Below are 17,296 nucleotides of genomic sequence, written 5' to 3' on the forward strand. Positions count from 1 at the left end.
ACGCTTGCATGTTTTAGTTTGTTTATTGGAGTAATGCAATATTTCTGTTTAGTTCATTTTTTGCATTTTTTTGCAATGCATTTTTTACTTTCATAAGCTTATGTTTTTGTTCTTGATTGCGTTTTAATAACGTTAAAGTAGTTCCCTGTTCAGGTTTTATATGTTTATATTTTATTTGTATGTGTCTGATTTATTTATTTGTTATTTTTGATTATATTGTTTATTGGGTATATTGTTTTTCTTTATCTGTCTATTTATATTTCAATCACTTTTTTTTTCCTTTTTCATTCATTATTATGTGTACTTGTGATGATTATTTGGCTTACAGCATTTTTCTAAAAATTATCTGCCTGCAAATGATATCTTCTTTTTTTAGAGTTCTTTTACACTGAAGTTCACATTATATAAAGAACGTAACAGAACGCTTATGAACATTCTACTAAAAAAAATCCAACCCAACACAGCACAACAGAGAAGGTATGGAATCTAAATTGCCAAAACGAACCAAACAACAACAAAAACGTTGATGAGCTGGGCGCCATTAGTAATAAGTCGTCATTGTCATAGCCGGCTGGAAGCATCGAAACGGCCGCCTTCCTCGAAAAATGGCACCCCGGGCATTACAATTCGCGAGCTGTCAGCTGCAAAACTTTGCCATCCGCTTTGGATGTGGCATTGTGGCGCAAATCCAAAAATGAAATATGTCAACTCGGTGCCCAAAGTCTCGGGCCAAATCTTCCCGCCCGGTAAGCCCGCTGTTGTTGATCTTTCTAATTATGTTCCCGAGGGGAGGGACAGGCAAAGGGAGAGGGAGAACAAAAGAAAAAAGTCACCCAAACATAATTCAAGTTTGATAATGATGTATGAAGCGTGTTTGCATGCGCCACAGGGGTAGTAGCTTGTGGGAAGGTAAAGCTTCCAACGACCTCGGTTTCCGGCGCCTCCGTCTAATGCGATTAGATAACACGCACACACACAAAAAAAGACACAAGCCTCCTCCACACCTCGCACACATGGGACGGTACAGAATGTGGCAACATAAAACACCGCCACACGGAAAACATTGCCTTGGTTACGATTGTGCCTTAATGCTTATCCAAAATGGCTTGTTTATGTGTCTCCAAATTGGAATGGGGTGTGTGTGTGGCTATCTTATATTCAATTTATTTTGTCTCTCTAAGACCTCACAACTAACGAGCCTTTCTACGATTTGCATATTTGAAAATCCGTCTTGTGGCACGGCGAAGGGAGCCGCCGCACAGGCAGGAGATAGAGCGAGCGAGTGCGCATTAACAGCTCATCTAAGGGCTTTGGATGGCGCGAGCGCGCGCGCGCGTGCTTGTGGACGCCCGCCCGCACTGATATGAAGTGACGAGATCCGATAAACAAGATAAGCCTTCCCTTTCCCTTTTCTTTCGGATGGGTGGGTGGACGAACCGGGAGGCAGAGTGCAGTCGGTCACGTAATTCATGCGCGCCCAGATTATCCACCGGCAGGACGGCGAGACAGGTCGTTGAAATATACCCAGCTTTTCGGATCTGCGCCACGGCTTTGTGTATGCGTGTGTGTGTGTGTGTGTGTTGTGCGGGGACCAAAAAAGGGAACATTGAAAGTAATCCCACCCTTATTGGCCGGGTCTCCCTGCTGAAATATGATCACGCACCGTCCATCCATCCGTCCGTCCGCCCGGGGTGCATCTTAATCCGCTCCGTTCGTAGCTCATTATTCATTCATCCTGTTAACTGCACTCACCATGATGAGAGGAGGAGAAGGAGAGGTGCACCCCCCGCGCAGTGGAGGGATAAATGTCTCGGGAATTGATCGCTGGAAAAAAGGCATCATTATTGGAGGGCAGCCTCATCGCTCAATCTGCAGCTGCATCAGATAGATCGGTGACTGTCTTGAGACGACGGCTCATATTTTGATGTTAATTTAATCCCATTTGCGTACTACATAGCAGCATGGAAAAGGGGGAACGGACGGCTCTCAACGGGCCACACCGTCGTAAACCCACGCAGCATGTCGAACGCGCCCAACGCAAACGGCTCGCAGCATCCCAATCGGCAATCAATCATATTGCACTTTTATACATCATCCAATGCATTCCCTCTCTCCCCGCTCTTTGCCGGGACCCCACAGGGGCTTTGGACGACGAGATGGAATTCATTCTTCCGGTTGTTGGCGCGTTGTTCAACACCCACCACACGAGGTACGGATGCAACATGCAAACCGCAACGAATCGATAATTCCCCTCGAGAGGGATTGCATACGCGTGTGTGCTCCATTTTCATGCCACTATTTACATGTATGTATGCCGTATTATTACATTGTAGCGCGTCTGTCCACTCCACCATCAGATCAGCGATGCAAAAGCTGATGTGTAATGGGTGTGTGTGTGTGTGAGTGTCTAGCTGCTGGAAGGAATTAAAACCGGTAGCCAACGCTGCTTCTTTGCGGGAAGCAGGAGACTCCCCTTTTCTTTTAAGTGCCAAAGGGGAGAGAGACACTTCCCTCAAGAGTCTTCTTCAGCTTGACGGTTTCGAGTGCGAGTCGAGACGGCGTGTGCATTCAATTTGGTGGTAATTTACACCAAACATTACGCCCGACGACTTCGAGTCATAAATATTAATGTGCTGTCGTGGGCATAAAATCGCGCTTTGCGGTAGGTAACGCGGTAAAATGAATTAATAATGTGAGACTTATATTGTAAACACTGCTCAACCGCCCCGTCAACCGGCTCCCTGCACGTGCCCAATTCTCAATAATTAGCTTCAAACCATGCTGCCCAAAAGTTCAATATTAGAACAGCAATATTGGAATTGCTAAGCAGGCGTCGATAATTGTTTCCTCCCCCACCACAAACGGCTAATGAACGCTTCGAGCTGGAAGAGAGCACGACCCGGTGGCAGCTTTTCAATTTCCCATTTTACAATTTGATGCTTCCAATTGGTTGGGCTTTATCCGGAGCCTTCATTCGCACGCTTGTTGTCTCTGCCACTGACGTTCAATTCGTTTCATTCGGCGCTGAAGTTCCAATTGTGTGCTTTAATTGCAAAGAGCTTTAGAGGGGTTCTTCTTAATAGTGATGAAGCGATAAAAGGAAGGTTCTGCTTTAATGTGATCTAGAAAGGTGAGTTATAGATGAGAGGCAGTAACACTACACACACTTTCCCCCCAGTGTGTTTGGTTAAAAAGCTCATCAAAAGTGTGTTTGATTGATTGGTTTGATGTTGCTCTGAGGTGGGTTACGCATTCCCGCCCTGTGGCCCCCTCCTAACATCCTCGAACCTGCCCGTAACGCTCCAGTTAGTGAAAAGAGGCCTCCCGATTAATCACATTAATCATGTACACTTTCGGGTATCAATCAAAACCGTCCTTCTTCGCCGTACCACTTGCCGAATGCCGAAGGATGAGGGTTTCGGGTCGGTCGGCCATGCCAACGGGTTTTTGGTGCGCGTCCTTTCCGTTTGCGTTTCTTCTTACGGTAGGTTATGTAAATGCTGCAGCTGGGATGAATGGGCTCGCATTCATGTGCGTGCGTTCCCGGTTTCTTTGCTTTGCTAGCTGCTTTGCTTCCCGCTCCCTCTGTGGTGGTGCATTCTTCCTGCCTTTACAAGCAGGGACCATTCATTCATGCGTGTTTCGTGTTTCGGTTTTTATTTCCCACCGCTTCCCACTCTGAACGTCTGAAGTGCCACTTTGAACGCCGTTTTTGTGATGAATTAAAGTAAGCACAACCTCCGCGGTATGGGATGGAGATGAACCGGAGCAGCATAAGATAACGAGGTGCAGTGCAGTGTAGCAAATGGAACACACACAAAAAAACGAAAATAAATACACTCGTAGGGCAGGAATGATGGTGTGTTGTGATATGCATTGGTGCGCTTTTGCTCGAATTTTATCGTCACCTTTTCTTTTTTATCGCACCCGTAACACCCGTAGCACTTTCATTTCGTCAAGGTGATTGCAGGTAAGGGTGTAGAGTAGCAAATGTAGGAAAAGGGAAGCTTGTGTTGTTTTGTTTTTTTTTATTCTTCTGCTCCTCCTTTTCATACGATATGCAACATGAGCATGACCTATGATGATGATGATGGTGGTGATGATGTTTCGCTTCCGTGCCCCACATATGTTGTGCATTTGCTTAATGTCTACGTGAGCCGACACCCGAGCGCAGAAGCGCAAAAGCTGCATATCGTGCTGCTCACACGCATCGGATAGATCTGACGATGATTATTGCACTGCGTGCACCACGTCGACTGCCTACCAGTAGCTGCACATAAAAACCCTTCTTGCTTGACGGGTCCGGCACTCAGTTTGCTGCTTGTTGTTCGCTTCTGCTTCGCTTCCGAACCTCGCTTTAATCGATCGCTCCTCACTTGATCGCTTTTGTGTTGCGGGCATATGTTAAGTACCGGGGCATTTCGAAGGGTTACTTCAAGAGCGTCCGTAGTGCTGAATGAGAAATGATTCGATATATTTTTTTCTTTACCTTGCATTTGGGTTGGTTTATAGTTTGTCTAAAATGTAAATTGAAATCGTTCACCCCAAAAACGGATCGATCCGGAGCCCCTTCTGCGGGCAGCAAACGCGCGATGCATCGAGAAACGATTGGAAAAATAAGTGAAAGAAATTGAACATATCGGGGGCAACGGGGTTCTGGGGCTGGAGTCGGGATGTTGAAATTGTGAGCGGTATATGTGTGCATTAGTGGGGCGGAGGGTTGTGGCTCTATTAGCATACAAATAGTGATGGTAATCATGAGCTCTGTGCATTGTGTTCACTATGTAAACTACTTTATAGTTTGATCGTACGCTGACACGAGTTAAAGAAATGGGCATGAGCTTTCTCGTTGGCAGGGTTTTCCGTTCCGCTTTTCGGGTCGTATCAAACAAAAGAGAAACAAAAGCGAATTTCAGCAGCTAACATACATGCTCATACACACAAACTCATACACACAAATGCTCATACACAAAACATACAAATTCATGTGGTGGATAAAGGTAGAAATTGGTTCTCTTACTGTCTCCGGAGTTACACACTTATAATTAAAGTTTTAATCAACAAAAATACGCTTAAGTATTTTATGATGTTGCTTAATACGCAGTAAACTGATAAGATTTTAACATACAGTGGTTTTCAATGGTTTAATGGTAAACTCCCAAGATATTTTGTAATTTTGTAAGGATGTATCTTACATGTGTTTGGTTCTAAATCTGAGAAACGCTCAATAAATTGTGAGTTGAACCCAAAAAATTACGAGAAACAACCAAAAAACAATGAAAAACCCCTGTAAAAGGTAACAGACGAGATTAGCGTACCCTCTATGACCTGTTCAATATTTATGTTTAAACCATGTGTTTGATATATTTTTTTTCATTTTCTGTTAAATAGTGCTTTTTTGTTAATGGTCCAATCGTTCCTCACTCATTGAATAAAGGATTTTTATTAAAGAAGGGAATAAAACTACATTCAAACACAACCAAGAAGAGTAGCATAACACTGAATGCAAAGCTCGAACCCCGCACAAACCCCAAATGAATCATAACGCAAATTGAACATCAACGCAAAGCAACAAGCAGTCAAATTCAACTATAAATCATTCCCTACTCTCCTAAAACTACCAATCGCCTTACGGCTTGGGTGACGACGAATGTCTGATTCATCTTTCGCACACCTTTGCGTTAGCAAGCGCAAATGCGAAATGCCTGAATCAACTGCTGCTGCTGCGATTGCTGCTGATTGCATCGTGAAATTAAATTTTGTTAACAAACTCGCGAGATCCCCCCCGGAGGGCAAACTTCACATCCATACGAAAGAAAAAGAGACCACATTACGAAGCCGTTGTTAGCCCGGCTACAAACTCCAAAAGAAAACAACAGCTGTGTCCATCTGTTTGCACAATTTGTGTACAACCATTCAAAGCGATCGCGGACCGATTGATACACAATATATGCTGGTGATATGCTGCGCTTGTTTGTGTCTGGAAAGTGGGTTTCAAATGTATGAAATCAACAACAACATTGTATCCTATCGGCTGTATGTGTAGCAGTCGCCATGGAAGAGCCCTGCAGCCCTGGCCGGTCCCGCCGAGGGAGAGGTCAAACGGATGTCGTCGACGTGTATTGTCATGTTGCTTCGATTGCTGCCCGATATGCTTGCCGTAGTTTTGCGTCCGTAGCATCAGCAGGGCAGACAGTACGCTCACACACGCTCCGTCTCGCTCTCTTCGCGTTACAATTGTTTCCCACGATGGTCGCGTACATCGGATTAGTTATCTGTTTCGTCCGGTCTTTCACCGGAATATTACTGGGACGCGGGTTTTTTTTCGTTTCGTTTCGTTATCTCCCACTGTTACCGTTTTTGCAGTGAACCCGTGTATCCATGTGCACATATTGCACTTCTTCCCATTTGATGTTGTAAACGTGAAGCAACGCGGGGTGAAGAAAAGTAAAAACGATGACTTTACGGTGATAGAACGGAGAAAAGTAAACACTCACATGGTCGTTCTGTACACCAAAAGCGGCACAAACCCGGATCTACAGAGACGCAAAAGACAAAGGGGCAACAACGGAGCGATGCATGGGGAAGCGTGACCCCTTCTGGCTGGCTGCAGCAGCATTCGCTTTTTTATTTCTTTCCGTTTCCATTTGTTTGTCTGTCCCGGAACGACGGGGTGTTGAAACAGTTGTTAGGCGTTTTTGTTTTCCGGCACTTCGTTACATCCAAACATCCGTCCGCCGCGGCTGGATGCATCTGCGAGGCGGCCTAACTCGTGCCCGGGACACAGCAGCGTCACAAAACAGATCGTGCATCATCGATATTGAGCGTGTATAATATCGCGCTCTGGCAGCTAGTTCGCTTGCTCGTGAGGACTCGTGAGGATACCGACACACCGACGTCATAGCGAAATTTTCCGCGAGTTTGCCTTTTTTACGTGTGGCTTTGTGTTACAGGGAGAAACAGATGCCTCTAATGGGTAGCGAGGTGTGGGAAAATATCACTAGGTCAACTAGGCACACCCATATCCTCCAGGGAGCCGGGTCAAAGGGTAGGCCAGTGGCAGTAAAATAGGAAAAGTTGGGGTTGAATAGCCAAGTATTTGTGGATAAATGATGTATAAACGAGAATTTAAGATATAACTCTGACATCTGTATCCAAACCAAGTAAGGAACAGGAAGACAACTGATAAAATTAATATTGATAAATGTTTATGAAATATTTCTTCTTTTTCTTCTTTTTCTGGCTGATTGTGATTTTTTTGTGTTGTTTTTGCTACTGCTCTTCGTTATTTTCAAACACGTTTTGTTTGCTAATGTATTTTGTTTCTTTACTTCTACTGATACCTAAAAACTTTAATTATATGTATTACAAATATGATAAAAATAATACAATATGCTGATCTACTATTAGAAAAGTATGAAACAAATTGTATGTCCAGCCCGTGGCGATTTGTAAATAGGTTATATTAAAGTAAATAGACTAGATTATAAATTTATGTAATAGAGGAAAGATTAGTGTAGATAAGGTTGAGACTAGATTCTCTTTCGTTATCATTTTTTCTTAGACTATAAGTGCTCAATGTGACCAGGGTTTTTTTCAAAAAAACGTTTCCCTGCAGAAGAACTCTACTCTAACGCGATGGCTGAAACATGATCTATATCATGACGTGTAAACTGTTAAATTTATCCAGTATATTGTGTAAAAGGCACAAAAGGTCTAATATCAATCAGAGCTCCACTATATTGTAATTAAAAATAGTAAACAAAAAAAAAAGAAAAAAAAGAAATTAATTACATGTATATTACACCTGAACTTCCCCTTTTTCTCTTATAAGTGAATCCCAATCTTAATCTGATATTTAAAATTAAAAATCTATGTGTCATTCGTTAAATCAACTTTTTCTATAAATAAGGATTTCTGATATGTTAATTGGTATGTCATTGTTACTCTTCGTTCATTGTTTTACCAATTCTAAACAGCATCATGGCAAAACATATGAACTTAACTACACTTTATATTAATAAAAGAAACTAGTTTTTTTTTTTGTTACACCGTGTTAATAGCCAATTTATTGAACCTTCTAGCTTCCCGTCCACCGAGTTAATCATCCTTCGTATCCAAGTTTGCCACCACTTGACCTCTCTCCCGAGGAGGAATGACCGGACGACCCCCCCTTCTTCTGCTTCTTCTCAATTGCTCTATCTTTGACAATCTTTCGTCGATCCTTACGTTGTCCTCCGCGCGATCACTAACGTGCCGCTTTGTCTTATCCTAGCGTTGCGCTTTATAGCGTGAGCGGAACGCTTCACATATCTTCCATAGATTTCTTCACTTTGATTATGTGATTTTATCATTAATCTATTTCTTTTGCTTATGCTTCTTTGCTTCTGCATTTTTGTTTTATAATTTTCTTCTATACTAAATGCTTATACGATTGTTTTAGATACGTTTGGTTTTTTAGTGTTACTATTTATGTTTTACCATGTTATGTTGTTTATTATTCCCTGATATTCATCCAATTAAATATACAAGTATTAAAGTATATCAAATCAAATATTCAAACCAAACAACCGTACAATAGTTTGTCTTCCAAATTTCTCAAACTTTTTTGTATTGTTCAGAAGGACTTTTTTGTACTTTAAATTGTATAGAAAATATCCAAACCCCCATTTTAACGTAAAACTATTGGTTCAGTTACCCATACAACGGTAATCTCACGCCTATTATAAAGCACAAAGTCAAACATTCCGTATGTATAGTCTGCCCGCACATAGTCTACCTCAACCGTTCGGCCACGGTAAAAAACCCCCTTGGGCGACTGTTCTATTCCCATCCTAACAAACCGGCAACCGGCACAATGCGGACACGAATTGTTCCAAAGTGTTGTATGAAATCAGTGATAAAAATAGCAATACATCATAAGCTGAAAAAGCATCGCACTCTAGCAACGAGAGAGAGAGAGAGAAGAAGGGCGAGTTGAGCTTTTTTCCTGAAACAAACGAACAAACAAAGACCGACAGTGGCCACTACCACAGGCCGAACGGCGGCATCCGGGCAACACTAATGATGCCCGGGCGCGATCACGATGATGCTGATGCTACCGTTGCCGCTGCTGATGGTGTGGGGCGATAGCACCAGACCCTCTGCATGCTGATGTTGCTCCCACTGCAGCTACTGCTGCTTCTGCTGCTGCTGCTGCAAACATCCCAAAGCAAGTTGCCACATACAATTCTTCCTCAACCAATGCAGCTGCGAATAGGGGATGCGAGAGCACAAAAAAAACCCCTACTGACCTAGAAAATAGCACACGAGGGGTATTTCCCCACACCACCCGCATGCCTTTCGCACACCACGTATCGCGCAGTATACATTATCAGCGGGATCTTTTTGCCATCGGTAACATCGGTAATGGGTGAGGTGTTGGTTGGTTGGTTGGTTGGTTGGTTACTGTAAATGCGCGCCAGTTGATGAAGCGATGATGTCGTCGATGGTGTCGCCGTGTTTTATTGCCGTTGAAGCGTCTCGGTCTCGTTCTGCTTCCAAACGATCTATGACCTGCAGCCAACCAGTGTTGGCTCGTTTCAGTAATGCTAACAATGTCTTTATTTTAACTTTAAATACGTCGAAAAGTAACGTGTTAAATATGAAACATGTAATACCTCAGAGTTTATATGATATTTTACGGATGTTTCTAATGCTATGAAGTAACTAATCGTATCTTTTCTTATGAAAGTTAAGAACAATCTTATGGAATGAATGAAATCCACGTCTATTAAGGCTTAGTTTAGCTACAACTTTAAGAACCACTTTGTTTTTACATTATTTATTGTATTCGTCGTCATATGGAAGTATAATAATCATCTTCGCACACAAATTGACAATCAGCAGAAAGCAAAATAATCATTTGCCATGATACAATTCAAAAGAATTATGATACTGTTGGTGTATAAAACTTTGAAGCTCTCAACAACGAAAACAACGAGAACTTCCTCCACAAACAACAGAGTAAGAAACCTTCATATCCACCTCAGAACCCCACTCACAAACCCATTTGCTACTCTCCGCGCAGTCGGTATTCTTTTTTATTATTCATTGTGCTGAAAATATTGCTCACTCGCGGATATTCGATTGCCGGCACACGGCAGCTATATGGCAAGCACTGATGCTCGCTTATGTGCCTGCAGAAAGCATATCAAAACAATTGCCATCATCCCGCGGGCCGGGGCTTTAACCATCTAAGATCAATCGCTTGATACAGCATCGGCATCGGCAAACGGGATGGAAGTGTGTTCTCGGAAGCATTCAAGACCGTATGAGAAACTTCGCAGCAGGAGCTAGCTTGATTTTTTGTTGCTGTATGGATACCCTTCCGAAACGGGGGTGAGCTTACAAAAAGGGTCCATATTCCGGGGAGACCGATGGAAGAAGGAAGTAAATCCATACGGCGCACCGTGTCATCCAGCCGCATGCAACTGTGTGTGCTCCAAATTCCCCAACTTCAATCCACCAAACTCAACGGGTGGTTTTTAGGAGGGTTTTGCTGGAACGAACCAAAAAGAGGTCCAACGAAACGCAACCCATGGCCCCAATATATCATAAGCCACTGCGAGAGCGCGTCCAGGGGGAGCCGAGTGCCGAAAAAAGGTTTGCAGTCCTTGAGACGCTTCTTGGAAAACAGTTCCGCTGAGCACACTCTAACAGTGCGACACAAAGTTGCTTCGTTTCACCATTCGAGCGAGGATGGCTGCACCGTGTTTAAATACAATTTACAAAGATATTTACATTGTGTTGCGATATGCTCCCCAAAACCTCCTCCGATAAGCTCGGTATTTATGTTCGGCTTGCTTAAGCAAATCCATAGCCGGCTTCAATTTCAAATATTTATCAAATCGCGCTGATCCACTTTTACTGATTGAGAACACTTGATTACGATGCGGGAAGGAAGGATTTGGGTGTTCTTTGCAAACTCCCTCCCATATCTGCTCAATATCGGAAAGCCTAACCCTCCATTTCTCCACTACACACACACACACACACCGTTCGATCGGCAACGTGCGCCCAATTTTTGGGTCATGGTTAAAGGACGACCGCCCTAGAAGAATATTTATTTGGTTTTCCACTTTAGTCCTCCATCTCCTTTCCGTTTCCGCTGACCAGTTGATTGTGATGTTCTCGATTGGATTGCTGAGATAGCAAACCATCGGTCAAGGCATCTTCGGGCAAGACCAGGGACCTCCGATACCTTCGATGATTCTGTTATGATAAACCCCAAAAACAATCATCAGAAGCAAAGGCTAAGAAAACTGGGACAACTGGGTTTGGTTTGTGGGGCATGGGGTGAACAAAAAAATTGACAAGACAGACATGATGAAGAACCGTATCAGTTTCGGGGCAGGTTTTGCGAAAGACCTTCCTTTCATTTTTTTGCGCAAAAGGTGAAACATCCAAACGACAACCCACCCAGTAGGTTTCAAGCGCGCTCCGTTGCAAGCCTTTGCCCATCTTCCACACGCACACACTCACACTCGAATGCATGGGAGCCGGGTTTTCGTTCGTGAGCAAATTGATTAATGAGTAAAATTTTCACAAGTGCTGCAACTCATTACAAACACTGCTACAGCCTGCAAGGGCGAAAGAAGACTCATCGGGATGATCGTCCACTTTATCGGTATTCGAACCCCTTTTTGCGTGGACCATCTTCGCACGAACGTTAAAAGGGAGGCGTCATCGGAAATTGGACGGCATGTTTTTTTTGTATTTGCTTGATAAGCTCAATAAATTACACTGGGATACAATTTAACGGATAATGAAACGATTCGTCGAGCTTTAAACGACCGCAAACCGGGAAACAGCTCACGGCAAATTGCACCGTTTAACGGCTGACGGGTGTTTTGTGGTGATGTTTATTCTAGCTCTTTCTCTGACGATAACGATTGGTGCTTATTATAAGCGTTTTGCCAAATCACAACAATATTTACACTCAAATTAAATTGATCAATTTCTGTATGCTTCCTCGTTTATGCTATCTTTTCTAACAAATAGTCAATGTTCTCTTTTGCCTTGTGCCGATGCGTTATAATCTTACAAACTGGATTAAATTATTTGTACAACATAATTTCTCTACTAATTGGCATCGTATCGTTTGAGCTTTCTGAGGGAGAGTGAGGCTCGTTCCAGAAAAGTCATCATTTACAGGGTTTCTCAGACTGTATTTTTTATCCTTATTTAACAGTAAACACGTTATTGGGAAGTATAATATTGAAAAGAAACATATAGCCAACAACAAAATTTGAAACGTTGAAGTCATTTGTAGAATTTCAAATACAATCACAACCAATGTCTTTCAACACAGGCAATTCCTAACTTGAGATTTTGAGACTTCCTTTTGTCCCGTTTTCGATACGTTTACGTGGAATTTTTCTTGTCCATAGACTATGAATGTTTTTGAGGGTTGAAATGATGTGTTTAATGTTATATTGATTAGCATTATTACCGACAATGAGAGAGTTAGTTAACTCTTTGCTGTAAAGGAGACGAGCAAATCATTCACATTGCTTTATACCGTTGGTGAGATCAAAATCGTTCTCTATAATCAAATCGCAATCAGTGAATTAACTCTCCGTACCAACTATCAATTCACTCACAACGATTTCTCATGCTTCATGAGTGAGTAAAAGACTAGACTCGCCATTCCAACTCATACACTCCGAATAAATTCATGCTTTTGTGGTGCTATATTACCATCGCTAGAGAAGAAAATTTCAGCTTCTAAACGCGATGATGTGTTACATCATTTTCGAGCACAAGTAAACAATGTTAAGCTGCATTTGAACATTGTTGAACTATAAGCTTTATGTTGTTTATGTATGCTCGACAACGGTGTGTTATGTTTTATTAATCAGCGTTATCCGAGCCTTGCTTGGTCAGTAAAACAGAAGTCACCAAATGATCACTCACCAGATTCTAAATGTTCTATAAGCTCACCCTTATTCTTGTACGAGACGGGAAAACCCTGCCCAGTCAGAGCAGCTAGGTGCTATGCTAATCATCCACCCATCCTGCGGCCGGCAGAACTAGAAAGTGATAATTGTTAACCCAGCGTACTAATAATTATGCACGAACAAGTCAATCGTACACCGGGAAAACCTCCAACCGCCAAAGTCCCTTCAACGATTACACGATCGGTCGATCAAGCGTTTATGTAATTTTTAATTAATTTTCAATTACATCCCCCCAGCTCCCCTCCTTCCCACCATTCTGCCGAACAAATGAGCTCGGCGGTGGTTTGTGTTTTCCGTTGTCGAAACGGAACATGTTTGACTATCGGCCCTCCGCCACGGCAGCCACACGATTCATTCGCACCCCTGGCACAGGATGACCGGGTTTAGAGTGCAGCTCACCTAAAATGACTAGTTTCATTTCATCATGCAAAGCGTTACCACCACCGCCACACATTCACTGTCTCTTCCCGTGTTACGAATACGAATAGCAATTACATCTTAAGCTCCACAAGGCAGCTAATGCGCCTGGCCACAGCAAGGGCAGGCAGTTGCGTTCCTCGCAGCAGCTCATCAGCAGCATTTGCCGCGTTGGCCACACCGCACCACGTTTGGCGAGATCGAAGCAAAAACGGCGAAGTTAATAATGATTATCAAGATGAATTTCTTGCCATTAAAACGGAGCGAGCCAGTTTGTCTGGGCCGAGCGTTCGAGTTGTGTGGGTTGCGGTGAGTTTCCTCGCAAAGGCACGATGCTGGGGTTCACGGTAGTTGAGTTCCTCCCTTCTCTTTCCCAGCACTCCTTTCCCTCACTCGCTCAAATTGATGAATCGGATCCGGGTGGATTGGAAAAGAGATGTGTGCGTGTGTTTGTGCTTCTGCCCATCAACACACTTTAGTGTAATTATTCCATTTATTTTGCACCACCAACAGCTCCACCATTCATCTCCCCGGACAGATCGTCTTCCTGCCTGGGAGAGGCGCTCTAGCATTTATTTGCTCACCTCTTTATGTTTTCCCCGTCTTCCTCCCGAAATGGCTCGCAAACTCTTCCCGGGCAAGCGCTTGCCACGGGAATTAGGCAAAGCTCCCCTCTCGCTCGCCCGTTACGGATGATTGGCTGGATGAAATTAGCTGCGGAAAAGCGTATCGTAATCTATATTTAATCATACTTATTCCACCACACCGAGGTGGTCGGCCATAAAATGAGGGTTAGAAAAATGTGTTAATTTTGTGTCCGATTTTTCTTGTACTACTTTATGTTTTGCTGTTGCTGTGTTAAGATCCATCGATTAGTAAGTTCCCCTGTTGGTTGTTTTTCTTTTGTTGTTTCACGGTGCATGCAACATTTTGCAGTCAATCGATATTGCCAGCAATCGGTTTTCGATAGAGTGCGTGCCGCTGGCGGAAGAACTAACCTTCCCCAAACGGGTAAACAGTTCCGATCTAAGCTTCGCTCGTGACCATTGAACGGGCCAAAGGCGTAGCCCATTTTTCTACTATCGCTCGAGCCGATCCGTACGCGAGGAGAAGGGCCAGCCAGGCGATGAAAAATTGACTAAGTTTAATCAGCTTCTTCCGCGTAGCCGCGTCACGCTTCACCCAAAGGGATGGGGATGGGGCGCGTTTTCGTACTTGGAAAGGCCCAACACGAACAATCGTGCCAAAGAATATTAGCTCCACAGCAAGGCCGGGTCGAAACCCCATTTTAAAGCTGCCCGGTGCAAAACTTTGCTCATAAAATTTTAATTACAATCTGATCGATCGTTGCTGCCCTCCCCCACCGGGTTGGTTGGGTGCAATGCAGTGAGGGACAGCGGTATGGCACACGTGATTGCACGAAAAGCGGGCGGGAGTTTTTCCAATCCTTCTCCATGTAGTAATATGTTTTTCTCTACTTTTCTCTGCTCCTTTCCTTAGACTGTCCGGCAAAATATGAAGATCAACGCGTCCAAGATGGCGACCCCGATCGAAGAGAAAGTTGATCAGAATCTGAAGGTAAGTAGCCACGAGGGCCGCGCGTTCGAACGACAGTAATGCGCGATACGTGCTATCGATCGGGATGGTTTGATATGGGTTTTATCGCTCACTGCTGCTGCTGCTACTCGTTTTAGACCCGCACCGGGATGGTGATGATCAGCGATGGCAAAAGCAAACCAGAGCTCGCCCGGCTCCATCTGTCGATGGAGATGATCACGATCCAGAAGCAGGACACGACCACACCCGCACCGACGCCCACCAACGCCACACATCCGCCGATCGAGTCTAAGGTGAGGAGGCATCCGTATTTACTGAATAATTCCTACGATGTTTTGTGATTTTCTTTTTGTCAATGATTTTTTCTTGAAAGAATATAACATTTTTGTTCATACTCCTTATGTATTATTCCAAACAATTTCGTAAAGTACTCCTTTCATCTTTCAGTTTTGATCGCAGATCATCGCTGTTTGCGACAAAGCTAGAATAGCTAATGATATACCAAGATTTTATAGCCGGTCTCATAGTACAGTCGTCAACTCGTACGACTTAACAACATGCCCGCCATGGGTTCAAGCCCCAAATGGACCGTGCCGCCATACGTAGGGCTGACTATCCTGCTATGGGGGGGTTATCCATAAGTCACTGAAAGCCAACCCCACAAGTAGTGGTACAAGGCAGGCCTTGACCGACAACGGTTGTTGAGCCAAAAAGAAGAAGAAGAAGAAGAAGAAGATACCAAGATTTCAGATATTCAGGTTTCACTGAAATTTCACAATATTGCTCTTTACTGTACTGCACATAACATCTTTACTGTAATGGAAGCTTTCGAATCTAGCAAAAACCATAACTGAACATCCAAACCCCCGAATTTATTGAAACATTCATCATTTATTGTGATTGTTTCACATCCCTCCGATTTTATACTCATATCTGATAAAAAAAACTGCTGTCTTTGTTGCATCCAGAAAAGTTCACTTGTGGAATATAAAAGCAAACTTGCAACGATAAGTTTGCAAGTTGAGAAGAAGAGCAACATTTTTCTGTTGCGTTTGGACCACTTTTGAGTGCCATTGTGTAGATATATTTATAATTCTTCTGTTGGATGTTGAAGCTGTGAAAAAGATACCAATCAAATCTAAATATTGGCAAAAACATAGTTAAAAATGTGCATTTTTGAACGTAAGAAGCACCCATAAAATTTACCTTCTTTGTGAATGAGTCAATATAAAATATATTCACAAAGTCTTACGAAATTGGTGAACCTTTTGAGAAAAATAATCTATCCTAAGCAAAGCCACTGGAAGCCACTGTTATCATTTTGCGCAATGTTAGCTCCATTTCAACTCCACTCACGCAGCACAAACAATAAACAGCTGATAACAGCACCGACGTTTATTATGCTTTCGGTTGCCATTATTGACTTTCTAGAAATGCGTACGCGAGTGGCACGTTTTGCCTTCCGGGCAGTACAATCTATTAACCTCTCGAATCAATAAAAAGGTCATACCAGATCGCCAGCATGTGTACGTAGCGGTCTTCTTCACCGATATTTTCGGCAGTTTCAGCTTAAGTAGGTTACGCATACATGAGTGAGTGAGTGTTTTTTTGTTTGTTATTAAAGCTAATGTGAGATAAGCTTAATCTCGCGTTGAAAGTTGGCGGCAAATTTCTCTACTCTGCTTTTGCCGAAAAGCAAAAACGCAACAAACCAAACATGACGAAAACAAAACGCCGACACTGGCCAGGCAAACACCGCCGCGGGCTGTTTAGGACGAGCGAATTCGTGGTGGTCCATAAAAGACGGGGAGGAATGGAACTGCCTCCTACCACCTCCTGCTGCAGTGTCATTGATGCCGGCATGAAAAAGCTTTACACCGCACACACTCTCGACTAATCGTTTGGGTCCCATTAAACCGATACCACATTAGTCGATTGGTGGCCGTAAAAACTAATTATCGCTTTGGCACCGGTTTTTCTTTTCTGTTCCTCGCTTCTTGCTCGGCATTCCAATGCCGCCCCGGGTTGGACATCTGTCTCAGCAGCCAAAGTGTTTTCTTACACCACAGACCCAGTGTGGTGGCCGAGAATGAGACAACCCAATGCACCAAACCAATTACCTAAACGTTGTGGTTCGGGCTTGCGCGTGAGCATTTGCTGGCAAATAAAATGAAATTGAACGCAACTGGAGTGCATTGGGTGGCTGTACCAGTGTGCTTTGTTGATGGCCACACAACCATATGATTACATTATCACCCCGGAGATAATAGTGCTGGTACAGCCTAAGCAGAGAGTTGGCCATACCATCCGACCAGCCTGCT

The 17,296-nt window shown here is 43.5% G+C and overlaps 1 protein-coding gene across 1 annotated transcript in view; it reads left to right on the top strand.

The window, feature by feature from the left end:
- The window catches only part of LOC120896911 (gamma-1-syntrophin), a 49,042-nt gene that overhangs the window by 23,046 nt on the left and 8,700 nt on the right, over positions 1-17,296 (top strand). Inside the window, exons 3-4 of the mRNA XM_040301434.1 lie at positions 14,919-14,996; positions 15,113-15,268. Of these exons, the coding sequence (XP_040157368.1) occupies positions 14,934-14,996; positions 15,113-15,268 (219 nt within the window). The 5' untranslated portion in view covers positions 14,919-14,933. The remainder of the gene's footprint in view (positions 1-14,918; positions 14,997-15,112; positions 15,269-17,296) is intronic.

This window comes from Anopheles arabiensis, chromosome 2 (genome assembly GCF_016920715.1).
Source record: "Anopheles arabiensis isolate DONGOLA chromosome 2, AaraD3, whole genome shotgun sequence".
Taxonomy (NCBI): Eukaryota; Metazoa; Arthropoda; class Insecta; order Diptera; family Culicidae; genus Anopheles; species Anopheles arabiensis.